The sequence below is a fragment of the Lampetra fluviatilis genome, chromosome 3 (genome assembly GCF_964198595.1).
Source record: "Lampetra fluviatilis chromosome 3, kcLamFluv1.1, whole genome shotgun sequence".
NCBI lineage: Eukaryota > Metazoa > Chordata > Hyperoartia > Petromyzontiformes > Petromyzontidae > Lampetra > Lampetra fluviatilis.
Genome location: NC_136277.1, coordinates 24,370,360 through 24,391,085, shown reverse-complemented (window position 1 = coordinate 24,391,085; position 20,726 = coordinate 24,370,360). Strand labels below are relative to the sequence as shown.

The following is a 20,726-nucleotide window of genomic DNA, read 5'->3' as shown; positions in this document are numbered from 1 at the left end:
GGGATAGGATTTGAGATGAGGTGAGAGCTTAGTATTAGAGGTTAGAGGTTATGGACATTAGTTCGGAATATTATATTATAATCCTGATAGATTGAGCACCTTTACACATCGAATTATCAGCCCAGAGATCTGGCAATCGCTCGACTCGCCATCATTTGGGGGGTTAACGCAGTCCATCTCCATGCCTCTGGGGTGAATACATAAGAAATACTTCGTTAAAGTCAAGTGTGGTTGTCCAATGAATAGACTGACCCACGCCATGGGAATGTGTAATTTCCACAAACAACATTATTTATCCGGAGTCGATACAATGGCAAGCACCCGTCTGTGGACAGTGAACAGCGGTCGTTCTATAGCCAGACTTGGCCCTGTCGCGGGAACGTGTAAGTTGCACAAATGGAACCAAGAACCACCCGATTGGTTGTGTAAGCAGGGGAAACCCTTGAAATTCGACAATTATAAATGGGCGCATTGGGATGAAATAAATATATTTCACCCGATTGGAACTCAAGCTGACAGCGCAAACCCCCGCCTTGACACACTCAAGCGTATGAATTCCACACTAAAAATAACGTAGGCTACCCCGAACAATGTTTGGCTAAGTGCTTAAAATCCTTTTTCCCCCCCTTCTTTCTCATTACAAATGTCCCAGCGTGACACCCAGGGGCACCGTCACCCTGGGCGACCATCAACAACACGGTGCAAAACAAAGGGGGGGAGGGGAGGAGGGGGGCTTCCCCCGGTGCATGCCATTGGTCGCGCTGGCGTGACGTACGTCGGGGTGGCCACGGAATTCCTCGGAAAAGCCGGCGGAAAGTCCTTGTAAGGGCACACGTGGCAGCCACGTTGCCAGGGGCGACGGGAGTAAACACCGCAGCCAAAACAAGGAACCCACGAGAACATTTGGCCCTTGCCAACACACACACAGCACTCGCTCCTGTTTTAACCGCAGATTTGAGTGTCCGTTAAAGTTTCGGAGTAAAAAAAAATAATGTAAACCGCATTACAGTAACGTTACACGTGTCGCCTACTGTAGTTCGACGGTGGCTTGTTACAGTAGAGCTCATAAAACCCTATACTTTAGGGTTGCATCATTAAACCGATTTAGATTATTAACGACCCTGTTAAATGTATGAAGGCCGCGAGTAATGTTTTCAACATGAATTACGTGCTCGGTTACCCGAGGCCTACCCTGACACAGGATCCCGCGAGACCACGGGCCTTGCCTGGTTTCCCTCCCGAAGAAAGCCGGCTGGGCCCGCGAGCTAAGAGGGGCCTTGACCGTCACCTCAACCCTTGCAAATTACACTTCAAACACAAGAGACTAACACAAGAGAGGTTTATTACAATACTATAACCGTTTATTGTTGGATTTAGATCACTTTAAAAATATTATTTAAGAATACATGTTGTTGTGACTTGCATAACAGACCTGTATAACAAGATCATTATTAAAAATAAACGTTACATACACACTTTTTTTAATAATTGTAATTAAAATATGGTTTAGGGTTGGGCACGTAGATAGGGGCCGGAGTTAACGATTTTGGTTGCTTGTGTTGCGATCGAAACGTGATATTTTTTATGATTTTTTTTTATATCTACGTGGCTTTACCGAAAGACCCAAAGAATATGAATAAGTACACTGACGACAAAAAAAACATCGTTAAAATCGGCGAGTGCAACACATAGACGTGAGTGACGATGGAACTTCGTGATGGGGTGGTTTTGTAGACGGGGCTGTGGCGATTGTTGTAGAGTTGCCGCTGGTGAAAATTATGTGGAGGCTGACGAAGCTGATGCAGATAATGTAATTGATTATGGTTTTGATAATGGTAGTGACGTTCATTATGTAAATTCATGTTTATGTTGTGATTATTCAGATGTTGATAATGTTGACAACGATAATGTTTATGTTATTGATGATTGTAATTATGATGACGATATTAGTAATAGTGATGTTGGTATTTTTAGTCGAAGAGATCGTTGCTGCTGCTTCTATTGACGATCAGGAAAGTAATGACGACGTTGACCTCCCAGCATCACTTCAGACTACAGCGTGAGATAGCGCAAACCAACCACCTCCATCCTGGAAAAAGGATAACATTTCTAAAACATTATCATCGCCACCAACACGAGCAAGATCCCCATGATCAAAGTCAAATATTTGCCCTGCTCCAATGAGCATGGGGTAGTGGCTAGTCAACATTAGCAGCCCTGCCTGAGGGGTGGAAATTCCACATTCCTATAAGCGAATTAAGCCTCTTCATAGGATAGGATAGAGACACCGGTGGTGCTATTCAGATTGATCAATCTCAGAAGATGATCTAATGATCATGATGATGGACTGTGCTAACCCACTATTTTACAACTTTGAGCCGGGTCTTCTTACTCTGAATGTAATGCTTCATTGATTAAAATACATTTATTCACAGAAGACACATGCATTAAATCATAGTACTGATCATATTTGTCATATGAAAATTATATGAAATGTGAATGTAATCAGAGAAAAAACAACAGAACACACAAGACATACAATACAAATGAGATAACAAACATGAGATAGATTGATGATTGTGCCACATTACAAATCTGAATCGTTACAATTCATTGAAAGTTACGGGAAGTGATGAATCATTACACGCCTTGTTCTGACACATTGACACCCAGTCGAATACTAATGTGAGGAGAGTCATATGATACACGAGAAATCATGTTAGCAGTCATATGATACATTACGAGTCATACCTTGTTATCGGCACGATGAGATACAGTGTCCGATATAACACCAGCTCCCACGTCCACTCTGACAAAAAAACAGAGATCACATGTTTAGCCGTATGGACAGTTGGGATAAACAGCCCAATGTGTCAATATATTGCAGTACGAGGGCCTCCCCACATCGTGCAGGTCATGTGGATGACTTGATCATACTTCACCATGCTGGTCAGTGCCGGTTTGTGAATGTGGGGAGTACAGATATTGGAGCACATAAGTGCAGTACAGGAATTGAGTTATGTACTGCCGTCTGCTGCCCACTACATAACCCAGAAAAACTTAAGATTCGTAAGCACGTATTAATATCCACAAGCTCAAAGAGGTGGTGGTACCATTGATGCAATCCATGGCTGTGAGATTAACCAAGGTCACCAGGATCATTGCACAATGCAAACACCACTGCATCGCCAATCCCCAAAAATGCACACAAACACGTACTCTTATGACACACACACACAACCGTGTCATTATTGTGGATTATAAGTGGGTATAATCATTGCCACCCTATATGTGACAACTGTGTTTACACTACACAGGGCAGTTAAAGTCAGTGTCATCCTGCTCACACGAATGACGGACCACTCATCTTCATCGATGACCCCGAGCCGCTGGGGGAAATTCCACATTATCAAAGTGGTGGCCAGTCTTTTTACAGAATGGTAACCTCTGTTGTTGACTCCTCCCACAAAAACGATGCTATTCATTTGATCAACCTTGGAGGGATGATTTTGATGGTAATCCTAAGCCGAGTCAAACCCTGATTAAGGTTTGAACTGGAAATCGTTTGGTTTCAGTTGAACACTATGATAATAAGGATACCCAATCAGATAACTTGGCAAAGCCCTTATTGGAGCTCATCAACAGCTCTTACACTCCATTAAATGACATCCTTACTGTGTGTGGGTCCTGGGTTTTCTTAAGTCTGGCAGCTCCATGGATACCTGTGGGAGTCTTTGCTGGGATCCTGAAAACAATACAGAATTCATCTTTATTTGAGTTCATCAGCATGGTATGCCAGATGGTCACTCATTCGCCTCGCACACTCGGTGTCATTGGGGTTCACGAGTATAATACACTTGCTTTCATAAACACAGACCCACTCATTATTAATCACATGGCTGAAAGCCTACTGCCACTTTCCTTAATGCCTGTGATAGTGGAGCTCATCAGCACGCCACATGCACTTATTTATTAACATACTCTGCAGTTGCCCTGATTTTGAAAACAAAATCATGATGCCGAGAAACACTTTCTCCTGTATTGGAGCTTAGCTTTACATGACCAGATTGTCAATGTCACCGAGTCGAGAATACGGACATGCATAAATTGTATTAGGCCCAATTATCATTACATGATCAGGAGCTAGAATACAGCGTAATGCTTCCACTCTTATTACAACTCCTAATTTTGACACAACCAACCCCTCTGCCACACTGTGACATTAATATTGGCTAAACATTTAATTGAGCTCATTACCCTGAAACCATCATAAATCTACTACCGCTCTAAATAGGGTTCATCACCACAGCCATCCTCTCATTGTCCCATTGTATTTATAATACTGACAACACAATGCTTTGTTAACATTGGGGGTCATCAAGACCTTGCCATTCCCACCTGAAAGTGTGGATCCTTCAGGACTCGGGGTTGAGAGGGAGGGGCGAGGAGGGAGGGGCGGGATGGGAGAGATGGGGGGAGAAACTGCCTCAGTTGTTGGGAGCTGTTGCTGCTGCAGCTGTTGGAGTCTGCCCCAAGCAGCTGCCTGTTGCAGCGACAGCTGCTCCACCTGCTGCAGCAGGGAAGACCTTGCAGCTGCCTCCTGCCCAGTTGTGTGGAGGGGAAGCATATAACATTAGAAGCAGATAACATTAGAAGCAGAATCAATATCAGCAGTAGCAAAATATTGGCATTTTTATGACCAATGGAATTTGTATTTAGCATCTAAATGTGATCACTACTCCAGACGCTGTAAAGAAGGGGTGGGTGTTTTTTGTAAATAGAGGCATAAATAGGCAGAGGGAAAAGGGGAAGTCTTGAGCCTGGACTTGAACAGGGGCAAGGAATCAACAGGGTGGATTTAATGAGGTACGAGACATCCAGATCATGGGGGCAACAGAGAAGAATGAGCGACCTCCCACTGGAGGCATCATCATCATCTCACCTGTTTATCTCTCTCAGCATTTTTCTGTGACAGTTGTTGGGTTAGAACCTGAGCTGATTTCCCAGTAGTGCCTGAACATCAACACCAAGAAAGCAACCACAATACTAACATTGACAACTAAACCACCATCACAATAGTAAAAAAACAATGTAAAAAGCTGTGTGATGGTAATGGGTTGGAGATGATCAGCTGAGTCACCGGGACTAGACGAGCTGAGCGATGCCAGTGTGTGCCTGACGGTCATCATCTCCTCCTCCACAGAGACAACATGATGCTGCAGACGAACCTGTAACACCAACAGCATAATAAGCAGTAGCTTCAAAACCATCATCAGCACCTATTAAAACGGTTGGCTATGTATGGTGGAACAGTTCAACATACATGCATATATATTACCTACATCACCACCACCACCAAAAGTTAAATAATTGACATCAGATAACATTATTTTCACACATCATTATCACAGTAGCACTGTCATCTTGAGTATTATGATCATTATTCACCTCATTGGTATCAACATCATCCTTATCAGAAACTACACGAAAATGTCATCAACATAATTTTCTAAATTTCACACAATGAACCTCACCATTTATCACACAAGGTCATACATTCATATTGTTAGCAAGCACCTAATAAGCACAGCCATGTGACACCACCAAGCACACCGAAAGGTGCTGTTCGTGCAGAGCGAAAGGCAGCATATGGTACCTGCAGGAGAGCGATGTCATCGCGGGTTGACATCATCTCGGCTGTAATGGCGAGGAGGAGGGATCGCTCCTCACGCAGACGAGACACCTCGCTCCGGGTCTACCAAATAGCACCATCAACACCGTAGGCATTAGTAACATTTATATAACCATTATTAGCATCATTGTCAACAGAATCAATGATAACAATCATAATTAGTAACATCATTAAAATCATGACCACGCATTAATATGAGCATCATATTCACTACCACCATCACTACCAACAACACCACCATCACCGAAAACACCACTACCCATACCCACCACCGCCGCCATGATAACCATCAACACCTCAGTGAGTAGTGATGTCACTTTTTCCAAGTTTCTCAGTGCAGCCTCTGCGTAGACCCACGGAGAAAGAGATTTTGGAGTCAAGGACTCCAAGTCTCTAGCATCTGGGGAGGCAGATGCTGGAGACTCGGAGACACCTATGTCCGTGCGTCCACACTCCTTTACAGCAATCTCCAGTCGGGACAAAAGCTGATGAACTTTAGAGGCCAATTCTGGATCTGCATAAAGGTGGAGGGAAAGGGAAAAGCATTTGCACAGTTGCTCAGTGTCACACAAAAACCCTTGCAATGTCGTAAATATTATTATTGCTAAATGATTGATAAAACCATAATCACCATCACTGAATTATAAAAAAAAAACAACTCCACCATCATCATCCCTCTGGGGTTGATTAAATGAGTGGCACTCTTTTGTCTTAATTCAAAAGTAATCATTTTCTTATGGAACAAGTGGCTCCCACCAGGGGAATGTGGACTTTCCACCACTCCCTCAGGGCTGTCAACAGAGATGACCACCTAGGCTTTGAATAATAATTTCACAAAAACAATATCTCACACAATAACAATAATTATATTCAATTTATCCAGGAAAGCTACACTAATATTCTCAAGGAGGAACCTGCATTCGGATGTTTAGTGTATTCCTTTTTAAGGAGCATTTGCATATGGGAGGACACTGCAGCACCCGGAGATAACCCATGCATGTGAAGGGAAAATACTCCCAAGGTATCTGTTCATGAACTCAGTCTGAGCCTTGGGTCTGGGTGTCTTTTTGTGGGTTCATTACGGCTGTGTAGAATTTAGGAAGATGATGCTATGTTAATAAATGGTCATATTGGAGATGCTAAGCCATCTGTAATGAGGTCCTGGGTTCAAGCCTTGAGCGTGGGTGGCTCCCAGGAGGATAGTAATGGCCATGTCAGGTTTATAGATTATAATATCAGACATTCAGCTTGCACCACTGAGCTCAAGCTGCGGGGATTAGTCTCTCTTACATGGCCATTACGAATCACTGAGTCAGCAACACTCGATCCCAGGGTGCGAACCTTGAAACTGGACCTCAGCGGTGCTTGTAATGTGTCTTCTCACCCTAGCGTGTACTTCCAATACCATGATCACAACAAATATCTTACCCTCAAAGTTACTATGCTTTCTGCTGCTGCTATCGATGCTGCTGTTGTTGTTGCTGTTGTTGTGACGTGAGTCTTTCTGTGGGAGGGTGTGTTCGTTGTTTGCTGGGAGGCTCCCACCATCCTCCTTTGACTCTCCCTGGCAGAGTCGTGAGGCCACGCGCTGCACAGCTTCCGTGTTGTTAAGAGCGGCTGTGAATACACGTGCCCATATTGATGTACAGTACACACAGACATCCAAATATCTATATAGTATTTTGCGGGTGAACCATCTAAATTATGTTCTACATGTTTGTAACTAGGAAAAGATAAACATTTCGAATTTTTTCCCACAATCACTGTAATGTTGTCATTAGAACAAGCCTGAAAAATCACTTCAGAGTATTTCAATGCTAAAGAAATTCCAACTTGTACCAAACATCCTAAATGTGTGGTTTATAGAGAAGAGCCATCTGTTTTTGGGCTGAATTTTCCTTGAAGTTTCAACTTGGGCCCAATTTAGGATAGTGCTGCCTAGAGCTGGTCTAGGAAAATACAGCCTGGGCCTGTACTAAATGAGAAGCCCCTGACCTCCACGGGGGTTCGGCTGCGAAGAGGGAGTCACATCCAGGTCTTCGTCTGATTGGATGGATCGTGGGTTATGTGATCCCTTCCAATGATGTTCAGCTTCGCTCCCAATGTCGTTCAAAGCCTGAATGTGAGAGGTATATTTACACCCACACGCAAATATGCACACGTGTATAAACACACACCAATATGTACACACATACACACAAATATTACACACATCACAAATAACGATGTATAGAGTAATATAGTCACCAACTTAGACATTTCTTCCAGGAGAAATAAAGTGCATCCCGCAAAATATATTAGTAGGTAGGTTGATGTGATGTCACATATATAGACATACATACACCCATTTAAACTAGGAAAACTTTTTAAAAGCTATTTTATTTTACCAGGTAAGGCCCAATACGCGACCTGGCTACAAATAATAGGTAAACAAAGTGACTTATCACGTGGAAATTTATAGCGGCTAAATACTCTAAACACATGTTTATAAACGTGGAGAGAAAAACCGGAGGACCCGGAAAAAAATACAATCGACCACGGGGAGAACATGCAAATTCCAACTATATAGTCGTCGGGGTTGGGATTGAACCCACAGGGTAGAACAATTCCCCCAACTTACATTTCAAACACTTTTTGAGGCTAAAGACATTTGCACAGTTTAATTTAATGTTAATTGGCTGATGTTGTGGTGTATGAAAGTGTAGTGAAGTTTAAATGCTATGGTAGTGTGATTGTCAGGGCTAGTGTATGGACAAGGTACTGTACTGTCATATCAATATTATGAATACTGTTAGTGCTGAACGTAATGCCAGAGCTGTGAATATCTGCGCCACGACTATCATGTTTTGTGTAGAACAGTATTAGTATGTTGGCTAGTGTCGCGTGAATATCTGGGCTGGAGTAGTACATGTGTAGGGATAAAGCAATATTGTGTAGTGTGTCAGGACTATAGCGATTACTGTGGCACCGTGTTAGTGCTGTAGCTCACCCGTGTTGCCATGACGGATTCACTGAGCAGGGAAAGCTGAGTGCGGCAAGGGGGTGGTGAGGCTAGGAGAGGGTCATACGAGGTCACGCCAGGGGCACGGGTCACGGCTGGGAAACCTGCACAAATACACACGAGACGTACATGAGACAAACACATACGTACACAGATACATACCTATGGGTGTATAGATGGAGACATTCACATATAATGAAGACAAACATACGTACAGAGCTACATAAATGGGCACATTGACGTAGACTCACGCATACACAAACATACATATCGACACAAAGATACATATAGAAACAGAGACATATGAGCAATATATATAGAGACAAACATACAAGTGTATAGAAATGCTAACATAACAACATACATAAAATATGCATCTCTGATTTCACCTCATGACATCATGATTGATCAGGTCAGCCCAGGTGAACATGTGCTGAATGGGACAGGAATGGGATCCTGGGGGCTGACATTTTCAACTCCTTGGTGTCAAATCGGCTGGGCTGGCATGGGACCACGAGCTGAGTGGGTGAGCTAGCGATTGCTCGATTTCATAAGTTGGTGAGTTTGTGAATGGGTGAGTTGTTGAGGGAGTGAGTTGGTGGGTAATTTGGTGAGTGGGTGACATTGTGAGGTGGAGAATTGGTGAAGAGGTGATTTGGAGAGGGCATCGGTTGGTCAGAGGGCATCAGTTATACAAACCAGCGTGTCGGAAGAGTCTTTCTCCAAACACACCCCTCGCATCCACCAGTGTTTGATCCGATTTTGACAGAACATCATGAATATCTCTCCATGGAGAGAGAACCTAGAGCACAAACGCAGGGAAGCATGGATGGAGAGGTTTTGTAAACACACACTCACAGATACATGCAAAGATCCCCCGTATAGCCTTAATGTAATAGACTTTTGGGGCAAGTGTTGTAAGCAAGCACATATTACTAGCCAGCACAGCGCACGAGAGGGTGATGTGGCCAGGACCATGGTCAGCTTCCTTTTTCTCCCCTTTACTGAACATACCAGGTGCTCATTTATGGCCGAATCGACCTAGCAGGGGTCCAGAAGGGGTTCAGATATCACTTGATGGATTGATAGTGCAGTGTTATACTACAATACCATTGTGCCAGGCTGGATGCACTTTGAGCCCACATGAAGTGTTGAAGGCTGGCAGGTCACGGGACAGACGGAGGTGTTATGGGCTGATAGAGATGACTGACAGATGCACCACCTGTGCTCCCCACTGCCAACTGTGGTACACACACTCACAGATATACTGACCTCCCGTGTTACCATTGCGTTGTGCGATCCTGATCCACGAGACCAGGGCCGAGTTTCATTTGATGATCGGGAATTCTCGCGACGCTTCTCCTGCCAACGAAAATGCATAAAGGTTCATGATGGACATGTCAGAAACATCGATCCAGGACCAATAAGGCTGATAAGGATACACTTCACCAACACGGCAGAGATCCAAGATTTAAGGTTCAATCCCAGGGATTGGGTGTAAATCTGTAAGATGGTTTATAATGATTATATCACACCAGCGATATTGACACAAAGCCAACACTCTTAAAATCCCAGGTTAATGCTCTGGGTCAGGTGTGTGTCTCTCTCAGAGGGTTCATAATGAGAATGTCTGAGACACTAAGCAAACACTGCCTTTGTCCTGGGTTTGAACAATGGGTTTGTGTGTGTTTATTAGAAGGGTTCAAAATGGGAGTGTCAGGTTTATAATTGTCATTTTAGGCAAGGCTTTGCCAAAAATATTGACTAAATGAGTGTGACCGGCACTCATTCATCTGTAACCCTGAGCCAGTGATGGAAATTCCACATTTTCATGGCAGGCTAAAAGCAGTCTGGTTATAGGATTTCTAATATCATCAACAAGCAAAGCTTAATCTTGATTTGAAGCAAAGCTTAACAGGGGGTAACTTACAAAGATAAGGTTAAAGGCCTAGTGTGGGAGCTTGCCAGTACACCATCCCACCCTTAGAGCTACTCAGACATGAAAAAATCCTCACCATCTCCTGAGGGGTGGCACGGTATACGGTGAGGTCAGAGACAGTGTCCTGTAACACGCAAATAAAAACAATGATAACCAGTGCAGCTGCATTTGTCTCGTCAGTGATAAAGTTAACACACCATACCAGGTACTTATTTAAGGCTGAGTTGATCTCCCTATGGGAGGCCCAGAACAGGTTCGGGTATCACCGGCCACTAAGTCATATCAGAACCTATTAGCCGTGGCCGGTAATATAACCCAGGTTTGTAGTACAGTGCGCCAGAATTTTGCCACCGAATATACTCTACACACACTAAAGACAGACACATCCTGCCCACAAACGGGCAGGCTGGGTGGGCAATTTCATTATACTTCACCATATTGGCGAAGGCGACTGAATTTACGATGCTGCCCTCTGCTGCCTACACTGAAGCCCCACAGACACGTATTCTTCTTGGAACTGACTTTTGGAAATAAAACAATCGAGTTTTTTTTTCATTTCAGCCAAATTGTAGTTTTTTGGGGTGGGAGGGGGGTAGTGACTTGTTAGTTTTCGTAGTTCTTGTCAATTACATTGATATAAAAAAAAAATCACATTTCTCGAGGTATTGCATACCTGTCAACCCCTTATCAGCGCCTACCTTATTACAGATCAATTCAGAACCTATTGGTCACACCGTGCCCTTATAAATCCCAAAGTTTATCCTACAAAGTCCCATCACAAGGGAGAAACACAAACAAATAGACATTTTTGTTGTTGTTGTTGTTGCCCGCATTGAAACGTTTGTATGCCGTACGAACCTGAAAACTCAATTTCCCTGTACGAGAATGAGGGTAAACCGTATGGGTTGACAGGATATGGTATTTTCTTATTTTCCACAGTAAGCTCGCGTCGCGGGGAAACTCACGTCCCACTCCGGCCTCCGTGTCGCTGTCTTCATCCGCAGCGGCCGACTCCGCGAGGACGGTGGAGGCATCACCACTGTGGAGGAGAAACGCCACCTTCCTTGAGGGGACATCCATTGAGTAGTTACGCAAACTTCTGACAAAACTTGAGCCCCCCTCCCTGTACGCACGCGGACTTTTTACATCCCCCCCCCCACATGCGTGCGTACGCTTGACGCACCCCCCACCCCGAATCCTATAGAACGACCGATATTTAATCCACGCAGAAACGATCAAGGATTAATAATATTAACGTGTTTAAGCAAACATAGTCCACCTCCGGCTGCATTAAAGAATTAAGTTGCCTACCTTGGCCACTTATTTTGCCGAGCTGTGTGATAGCTGCAGTCAGGGGCACGGTGACACACGAAGTTACACCTCTCCCACAGTCCCACTTCTCCCGCTAGTACTTGTTGTCTGACAACTGAAGACACTGAACTGTGGCTCATTTGAAGGCCAATGTAGACAAATTATTATCGAGGCTTCACCCCCCCCCCCCGTTTCCTATGCGTACGCGCATTGTCAGTAGACCCCCCATACGCAAGCTACGCATTTGGGTTAACCCCCCATTTTGACTGCAAGTATTGTGGTTAATGCAGACATGAATCCTCGTAAAAAGGTTTTAGTTTTGTTGCCAGAAAAAAGGGGAACACCCCTATTATTATTATTATAATACTTTGGTACTGGCAAAGGAGGTCTAATGAGGAGCCCTAAAGTCTGGCCCTGTGAGCCTCAAACCTCGCCAATGCTCTCCGAGCAAGCCTTAGTGTTGGCTATACGAGCCACGGCCCATTGCAGCTAACATAGGGCACGTCTTGCCCAACACTCGGCCCCCTGACAAGAGAAGCCGCCTTCTGTGTGTTGCCCTTTGTATACTCTTAGGTGTTTTCGGTAAAGTCACGTAGGAAAAAATAAGTAATAAAAATAATAGAAATGAAATAATTATGTAATCAGTATTTCCAAGATTTCATTATTTATCTGAAAACATTATATAACCTAAGAGTATGAATCCTTACAGTCACGAAAGCTTCAAATCTAGAATTGCCCTTTGTGTGTTGACCTTTTAAACGTCCCCCCCCCTATGGCGCTCGGTGCCGGCTGCGCACCCGAAGTTGTGTAAACGATCTCTCCCTTGGGGGTGGTAAAGTCTGTCCGCCTGATGAGGCCGGTTGTAATAGTTACCGGTGAGTAAACGTCGTCCTCGGATCTGTAAAATGTTGTGGATTTGCTTCTTTCAACACGCCGCGCTCTCGTCACGAATTGGCGCCTTCTGTTTACGTGGACTACGAAGCTGACGACTTTGGGCCGTGTCGGGTTTTAACGACACAACATATACGCGATCTCACCCAACAACAACAACAACAACAAAACCCCACCTCTGTTGTGGACGACCTTCTTCTACAACCAACCTCCTTCCACCTTCCGCCGAACTTTCAGCCTCTGAACGCCGCCGCCGCCGTCGTCGTCGTTTGAAGCGCGCGCTCACAGCGCGGGCCCCGATGACGTCACCGCCGCAAGCTTTACAGCGATGACGTCGTGTAAACGCATCGCAGCGATGACGTCGTGTAAACGCATCGCGGGTGACGTCACGATGACACCGTTATTACGTGTGGGGGGGGGTGCGGTTTGCTGCGTCTTATAATCCGGCAGGGTGGCGCGTGTGTTATGTTTTGTGTTTTATGTGGTGTGTTATGTTTGTGTGTTCGGTTTTGTGTCCTGGTTTGTGTGTTGTTTTATGCGTGTGAGTTTGTGTTTTTTGTGTTGTGCGTTTTGTGTTGTGTTACACGTGTGTATTGTGTTGTGTGTATTGTGTGTTGTGTTGTGTTTTACGTGTGTATTATGTGTGTTGTGTGTGGGGAGCGATAGTGTCGTAGCGGTTAGCGCAGAGTGCGCTACGAACCTGGCACACCCGAGTTCGATTCCCGCTCACCGCGGCGAACATCTCAACCTGTCATGGGCCACCCCTAGGTTGACTGAGCCTAAAATGTGTCGCTGGTGTGGTGTGTAGTAAAGGTCAGTCCCTCCAGAAAAACGTGGAGTTTTTTAGTGATTGTTGCGGGCAAAAATCGTTGATTATGCGGCACGTTTTCTTAAAAAATGCGATGGAATATGCGGGATATTTATGCAATTTTATGCGATTAAATTGCGGGAACTTGCAAAAATTGCGGGAACTTGCTAAAACTGCGGTTTGATGAAAAAGAGAAAAAAAAAGTGATTCCCCCAACACCCTATTCACTAGGCTACTACTTTAATGTAAAGAGTCATTTCTTATTACTTCCTATGATAAGCAAGCATACTACATCACAGAAAGTGCTGGGAATATTTAAGTTCTCATTTTCTTTTATTTCAGACCTTAACAAGCAGATGGCTCAAACTTACAAAACATTGAGTCGAACAAGTTCTGTAGCTTTACAAAATGAATATGCTACAACTTCTGTAAAAATGAATAAATAAAATATTAAAAAATAAAATGTGTGCTTCCCGTTTTACAGAGGTAGCTATGCAAAATAATTTGCCCCCCACTGTCATGTAACACACTGGGGAACTGCTTTGCGCAGTCTTTTGCGCTTATGTTTGTTGGCAAATGAGAAAGATGTGCGGGCTTCATCATCGTTTCATTGGCATCGCGGGCTTTGCAGCTTTTTAATGATGTCGCGTAATGAGTGACGTCACTTCATAACGTTCCCATGGCAACAGGGGAAATGGCTGCGCTTGTGTGAAGTAAACGCAACATTTTTCAACTTTCTGCTAAGATATATGTGACTTTTTGCAACGAAAATGCGGGGATTATGAAATCATGCAAGCCCGCATATTTTGCGCGCGGAAATCTGCAATTTATGCGGCGAAAGTGCGGCGTATTAGAAAAAACGCGCCCCCCGCATAAATATGCGGACTTTGGCTGATTTTTTCGTGAAATCTTGCGATCGCATAATCGCGTTTTTCTGGAGGGACTGAAAGGTGGCCACGAGTGGGGGGTGCACGGTGTCCCTTGTGGGACTCTGCTGGACAACTGTGAAAAAGAGATTTATAGTTCATCCGATTCCTCCAGTCCAGTGTAATACATAATTAAGATTCTCGTTTGGGCCGTCCATAAATGACGTCACGCGATTTTGGACGATTTTTGACCCCCCTCGTCACACGGCGTCACAAAGTCAGACCCAGCTTAAATGACGTCACAAAGCTCTGCCCCCCCCCCCAAAATAAAACATGCTTCAAATCGCTTTAAACTATTGTCATTGTAGTGCGTATTTAATGTGGCGCTGCACTCTGATGTTGTAGGAGAAAACATTAAGTCTAATTAAGTAGAATGTGATGGGACGTCACATCTCAAACCCCCCCTCGTCACAAATGTCTGACCCCCCCCCAGGTGCGTGACGTCATTTATGGACGGCCCCTTATTTGCAGTGCTTAGGAACCAGAATTGAGCCTCTAAACTAAATCACTCCTTATCCAATCAAACAAAAATTCGGCGAAGGTTTTTTTTTACAAAATTCAAGTAACTTTTTATTTTTGCGCGTATGTGTACAAAATAAAATACTGCAAATGCTGGAGTTAATTGTATGCGTTTGCATTTTCGTTAATATTCATGGACTTTTCATGAGGCGAGAACCCATTGAGGACCGTCCATTCTTGTCACCCTCTGGATCACGTCGTCCCGTCCTGACCAAACAACATGGCCAGCCGCTGATAGGACATCTCTTCTCCCATCTCCTCCTCCGCCTCCACACCACCCTCCATCTCCTCGCCATCCCTCACCACCACCTCCTCGACGGGCACCACCACCATTGAGCAGAGCAGCGGCTGTTGTGGTGTTGACGGTACAGACGATGGTGCCGATGGTAGTTCCGTTGATATTGTAGGCGTCATTGAAGCTGCTGATTGTATCACTGTCGGTACGAATGATTGCAGTGATTGTGGTGCTGATGCTACTGGCAGAGGGACATGTGATGACACTGAGGATGAAACTGGAGGTACAATTGATGGTACTGGTGTAGGTGCCATTAATGGTCCTGGTGCAACCTGAGATTCAGAAGACACCATTGATGCTACTGGACATCGCATCGATGTTTCTGGAAGTTCTAAAGAAACCACCGACGAAACCGGAGGCATCACCATCGATGGTCTGGAAGCTCCTGAAGACACCATTGATGCGACAAGGGATACCACCGGTGACGGCGTTGAAGGTCCTGACGAGAGCGCCGACAGTTGAGGCGCTCGACGTAGACTCGATACGACCGACAGTCCTGAAGAACATTCCGCTGGTGCTTCTTCTTCTGCCGGCACCGTCGTTGCACCTCGAGCCCGGAGATGTCGGCGCGCGTGCTGCCTCAGCCCGGCCTGCTGCGCAAAACAGGCGCTGCACTCGACGCAGCGGTAGGGCTTCTCGCCCGTGTGGACCCGCGCGTGCACCTTGAGGAAGGAGCTGCGGGCAAACGTCTTCCCGCACTCCTCGCACTGCCCCCCCCCACACCAGACAAAGATGAAAAAGGATGCCGCCCAACACACCCGTGTTATTGCCTTGAACAGAATATTGTTCAAGGGTGGCCAGCACCACGCCCAGCCGCCTGTCTCCCTGTCGTGGAGATGTTTACACACAGCACCAGGTACTCGTTTAAGGCTGAGTGAACCTAGGGGAGGCCCAGAACTGGTTGGGATAATCAGTCGCTGAGCAGATCAATGTGGTCAGTTGATTTGAAAGCTTTTCCACGTGTGAATGCATTAAGCTCAATCCATCTGTTGGTTCGCCTGCCAATGTGTCAGACGCAGGCACAGTAATGCTCTTAAAGATGATCCAATATAAAGTTGTAGTTGCTATGAGGGATTTACCCCATTGAATACCAGCCAAATTGATCAATTGTTGCCAAATACTTGGTGATTAAAAAAACTGCGATAATTTGTAAGCCTTCAAAAATAAACATATCTGGATAGCCCACACACACTGTTGGGGCAAGTGCTATTCGCGAGTACCTATAAAGGCCAGCATGGCGCACAAGGGGGTTGTGTAGACAGCACCCTGCCCAACCAGCTTTTGTCTCCTCAATGCTGATGTTTTTATTACTAAACACCAGGTAATCATTTATGGCCGAGTCGACCTAGGAGAGACTCAGAATTGGTTCTGATATCACTCACCACTGATGTGAACCCTAATTGGGAATTAAACTGATGCAAGTGTGGATACCAGTAGTGCTTCCTGTGTCTGATAGACATTATGATCCTGGTACGGCCATTATGAAGCCAACACAACCATTATGAACCAAAAACAGGTATTGTTAATCCAACAAGGGGCTGATGAACCTACCACGGCCATTACGGACTGACACATGCAGACACCCAGATCTAGCGCTGTAACCCATATTTGACCCACATGCTGCTCACCTTAAAGGCCTTGATACCGGAGTGGACGATGCGGTGCTGGCTGAGGTTGGATGAGTGTCGGAACTGTTTTCCGCACTCCTCGCACACGTATGGCCTCTCGCCCGTGTGCGTGCGTCTGTGGTAGACCAGGTACGCGCGGTCCGCAAAGACCCGGCCACAATCTTGGCATGGGTGACTCTTCCAGCCACCGTCTTCACCACCACCACCATCGCTCGATAGCACCGAGGGGTTAGACGACGATGACAACGCAGGAAATGATGACGTCGTAGAAGACTGAGCAGCAGCAGAGGGAATTGAAGAATATTGCGAAGGCGATAAACTCCGAGAAGCGTCGTGGAAATAACATTGAGCTAAAGTTCGGTCAGACAAACACTGAGCAGAAGATAAAGAACAATCAGATGAAGACAGTGCAGACGGTAATGTTGAAATGGAAGCAGCGCTGAAAGCAGGAGTGAAAGCAGTGGTGGCAACAGTAGCACCACCATCACCGCAAATACCACTCTCATCGCCACCATCACCATAACTACGACCGCTCAGAAAATCACCATCAACACCCACGAAACCACTACCACCACAACTACCCACAGAGCCACCTTGAGCAACACAACCCTCTCCACTTCTTTCGGCAGTACCGCCAACAGCGGCAGGAGAAGCAAGTTTCCTCTGGCGCCAGTGCACCCTGCGGTGCTTCACCATCACGGCCTTCTGCGTGAAGGCCCTGCCGCACTCGGCGCACACGAAGGGCCTCTCGCCCGTATGCGTGCGCGCGTGTCTCAGCAGCACGGACGGCCGCGCGAACTTCTTCCCGCAGAAACCGCACGCGTGCGGCTCGCGGCACGACCCCGGCACCGCTGCGTGCCGGGCCACCGCGGCGGCATTCCGAAACTCCCTGCCGCACTCGGTGCAGGAGAAAACTGCGGGACTGGCCGTGGCACCCACGAGACTGGCAGCAGTAGTAGCAGTAGCAGCAGCAGTAGCAGCAGCATCTCCGGCACCAATGCCAACATCACCACATTCACCACCAACACCACCGTCGTCGCTGCCAGCACTTCGGCCGCCAGTGCCAATGCTGCCGCCACCACCAATCCCATCGCCAACATTCCTATCAACGCCACCGCCATTGGCACTACCGTGCAGTGCGGCCTCGTGCCGGGCCAATGACCCGGAATGCCGGAACGCGCGGCCACACTCGCGGCAGACGTGGCGCTTGGTCTCGGGGCCCCCGTGCGTGGCCTCGTGTCGTCTCAGCGCCGAGGGCTTGGCGAAACGGCGGCCACACACGGCGCAAGCGTGCGCGGGGGCCGGCGACTTCGCCGGCAAAGATGACGACGTCGACAGCGGGCAGGCGGATGCGGCATGGTGCGAGCGCTGGTGGGCGTTGCGGTCCGAGCGATCCGAGAAACTTCTCCCGCACTCGGCACAGGAGAAGGGCTTCTCTCCCGTGTGCGTACGCCGGTGGCTCGCCAGGTACGAGCGCAGGCGGAAGCGCTTGCCGCAGCCCGAGCAGCCGAAGGGCTTCTCACCCGTGTGGATCGACTGGTGGCGACGCAGGTCAGCCGCTTTGCCGAAGGTCATGCCACAGACGGGGCACGGCAGACGGCGCCCAGTGGGGGCGGTGGAGATGGCGGCGATGCTGGTGGTGCCGGCGGCAGCGGGGTCGGTTTGGGTGTGAAACTTCGTGGTTGCGTTACTGTCGCCATCCCCGTCACCGTCTTCCACGCGGTCGTCAGCGCCGCGAGCTGAAAGAGACGCGGACGCAAACGGTTAGGGGGGTGGTGAGGCCGGTTGATGAAGGGGAGGGGGCGGTAATGATAGTGATGTTGGTGGGGCTGGTTATGGTTTTTTGTGGTGGTTGTTGATGATCATGCTGGTGGTGGTAGTGGTGAAGGTGATTGTGGTGGTATTGGTGGAGATTTTGTTGGTAGTGGTGGTAATGATTGTGGAGATGGCAGTATTGATGTTGTTTTCTATGTTGTATTTCATTCCATCTGTGCTATTTGCGTCTTGTCATGTGATGCAGAATCTATTTGTAGCTCTCACAGTAAGCAATACATCACCCCGTGATATATAGACGGTGCACAGGAGATACCTGTGCGACTGTTCTTCAGAGAACCCTTCAAGTGACCTTTATTGACGCCAATGGACGCACTTTCACGTGCTCTGCTACAACAAGTGTTCATCGCATGGCAGTCAAGCGGACGTCTTCAATCCTCGGAGCTGGGTTTTATCCGAAGTTAAAACCCAATTCAAATGTGATGCCTTTTGTGCGTTCATTTGTCACCGAACTGAGACCATTCAACTCACGACGATTTAAATCACTGGCGGCTGAAAGTCGAAATTGAACCCATAATTGATACGTGGGTGGGGTGGATGTTGCAGTGGTGATGGTTGTTGCAGTGGTGGTCGTGGTGATATGGTGGTGGGCGGTGGTAGTTGTGGTGAAGGTGATGGTAGTGGTGTTGGTATAGTATTTATTATCGCGATGGCAGTGGTGAATGTATCGGTGTTGGTGGTGACGGGAGCGGAGCGGTAGTGTAGCGGTAAGAGCGTTGCGCTACGAACCTGGCGACCCGGTCACGGTCCAACACCGGTGACGATTATCCCAACCAGTGCTGGGCCTCTCCTAGGTCGACTCAGCCTCAAATGTGTAAACATCGCCACTGGGGAGACAAAGGCGGCCGGGCGTGGTGTTGGCCACCCCCCCCGGCCTTCCTAGGTGCTCGCTAACAAAACTTGCCCCGACAGTCTGTTACAGGCTACACGGGGGATCTTTGTCTTTGATACAGATGATGGGAGTAATGATGTAAATAGTGACGTAATATAACTCATGATGTAAGTGAAGTTAGCGGTGTTGTAATGATGTTACTGGCGATGTTGTTAGCTGTGACGGTAGCGGTGATGTTAGTGGTGATGGCTGTAGTGGTATAGTGGTCGTCGTTGGTGATGTTCGCCGTGGTGGTAGCGATCGTCTCACCTCTCCTTCCTCTCGGGGTGAGCCTCCCGGTCTGTCTCTGTGTCCCCGCGTGTCTCCGCATCCCCACGTCTCTGGGAGCGGACCCACACCCCCGGCGCGTCTTAGTCGGCCCCCGCGTTTATCTCTGCATCAGTAGGCGCGTTCGTCCTCAAGCGCTCCGGCGTCGCCGAAACTCCGTATCGCAGTGAACATCTCTGCGCGTATCGGTTTCGACTTCCCTCTTGTGTGGGGTGTCCCCTACCCCACCGCCCATGCTCACAGACCCTCCTCCATGAGCCTCACTCTCCTCCACTGACCACACGACGGCCGCCGTGAGTTTCTCGAGTCGGAAGCGATGCTCGTCGCGACGCAGATGACGATCGTTGGTGATGATGGTGATGACGATGTTGGCGACGTTTGTGATGGTGGTGGTGGCGGCGGCGACGCCTCCCGACTGCGATGCCCGTGTTGGGGGCGAGGGAACAGCGCCCTCACCCCGAGCAGCCGGGGATGGGTGGGAGTCGCTCACCCAGGCGTTCTCATCCGGCTACGCCGTCTCTTGCAGTCCAACGCGCACGTGGTCCTGGTGTGCGCGCACGTGGTCGGGGTGTGCGCGCACGTGGTCGGGTGTGCGCGCAACGGAGCACGTGCGCGCAAAGTGCGCTACAAACCCGGGCCACCCGACTATCAATTCCTGCCGCTCACGGCCACCAGCACCAGTGACGATTTTTTCTGATCCTGGCCTGGGCCTCACCTAGGTCGA

General features: G+C 47.4%; 2 protein-coding genes and 1 long non-coding RNA gene across 5 annotated transcripts in view; 1 reads left to right on the top strand and 2 right to left on the bottom strand.

Annotated features, from left to right (window-relative positions):
- Positions 1–1,372: 1,372 nt before the first annotated feature.
- Positions 1,373–13,143, bottom strand: SPICE1 (spindle and centriole associated protein 1). 2 transcript variants are annotated; one of them, XM_078885642.1, is made up of 16 exons: positions 13,011–13,143; positions 11,598–11,671; positions 10,709–10,756; positions 9,966–10,055; positions 9,393–9,495; positions 8,682–8,797; positions 7,688–7,808; positions 7,121–7,309; positions 5,989–6,206; positions 5,657–5,755; positions 5,141–5,228; positions 4,943–5,013; positions 4,399–4,600; positions 3,676–3,745; positions 2,752–2,809; positions 1,373–2,089 (listed from the first exon to the last, which is right to left on the bottom strand). In XM_078885642.1, exons 2-16 carry the CDS (start codon positions 11,664–11,666, stop codon positions 2,048–2,050), a joined length of 1,584 nt encoding a protein of 527 aa, XP_078741768.1. In that variant the 5' UTR covers positions 11,667–11,671; positions 13,011–13,143; the 3' UTR covers positions 1,373–2,047. The 2 variants fall into 2 exon arrangements, with proteins under 2 accessions (XP_078741768.1, XP_078741774.1); XM_078885648.1 differs by lacking the exon at positions 10,709–10,756.
- Positions 1,623–20,726, top strand: part of LOC144955440 (uncharacterized) — a 29,867-nt gene continuing 10,763 nt past the window's right edge. The window contains exons 1-2 of the long non-coding RNA XR_013641672.1: positions 1,623–1,694; positions 11,637–11,715. This is a non-coding gene — a long non-coding RNA (uncharacterized LOC144955440). The remainder of the gene's footprint in view (positions 1,695–11,636; positions 11,716–20,726) is intronic.
- On the bottom strand, positions 15,153–20,619 carry LOC144955405 (uncharacterized). 2 transcript variants are annotated; one of them, XM_078885635.1, is made up of 3 exons: positions 19,985–20,619; positions 17,011–18,749; positions 15,153–16,089 (listed from the first exon to the last, which is right to left on the bottom strand). In XM_078885635.1, the coding sequence occupies exons 1-3, from the start codon at positions 20,043–20,045 to the stop codon at positions 15,280–15,282; spliced, it is 2,610 nt and encodes an 869-aa protein (XP_078741761.1). In that variant the 5' UTR covers positions 20,046–20,619; the 3' UTR covers positions 15,153–15,279. The 2 variants fall into 2 exon arrangements, with proteins under 2 accessions (XP_078741761.1, XP_078741767.1); XM_078885641.1 differs by having other exon boundaries at positions 15,153–15,972.

What these genes read in the sequence shown, in the direction of transcription:
- SPICE1 (XM_078885642.1), bottom strand. Translation starts at nt 11,666, where the DNA reads ATGCCTCCACCGTCCTCGCGGAGTCGGCCGCTGCGGATGAAGACAGCG. An exon ending in CACGGAGGCCGGAGTGGGAC is followed by an intron (nt 10,757 to 11,597) that starts GTGAGTTTCCCC and finishes TGCGTGTTACAG; the next exon opens with GACACTGTCTCTGACCTCAC. An exon ending in CTCATCGTGCCGATAACAAG is followed by an intron (nt 2,090 to 2,751) that starts GTATGACTCGTA and finishes TCCTTTTTCCAG; the next exon opens with GATGGAGGTGGTTGGTTTGC.
- LOC144955405 (XM_078885635.1), bottom strand. Translation starts at nt 20,045, where the DNA reads ATGCGGAGACACGCGGGGACACAGAGACAGACCGGGAGGCTCACCCCG. An exon ending in CACCCCGAGAGGAAGGAGAG is followed by an intron (nt 18,750 to 19,984) that starts GTGAGACGATCG and finishes CGTCTCTTTCAG; the next exon opens with CTCGCGGCGCTGACGACCGC. An exon ending in CCGGTATCAAGGCCTTTAAG is followed by an intron (nt 16,090 to 17,010) that starts GTGAGCAGCATG and finishes GGGGGGGGGCAG; the next exon opens with TGCGAGGAGTGCGGGAAGAC.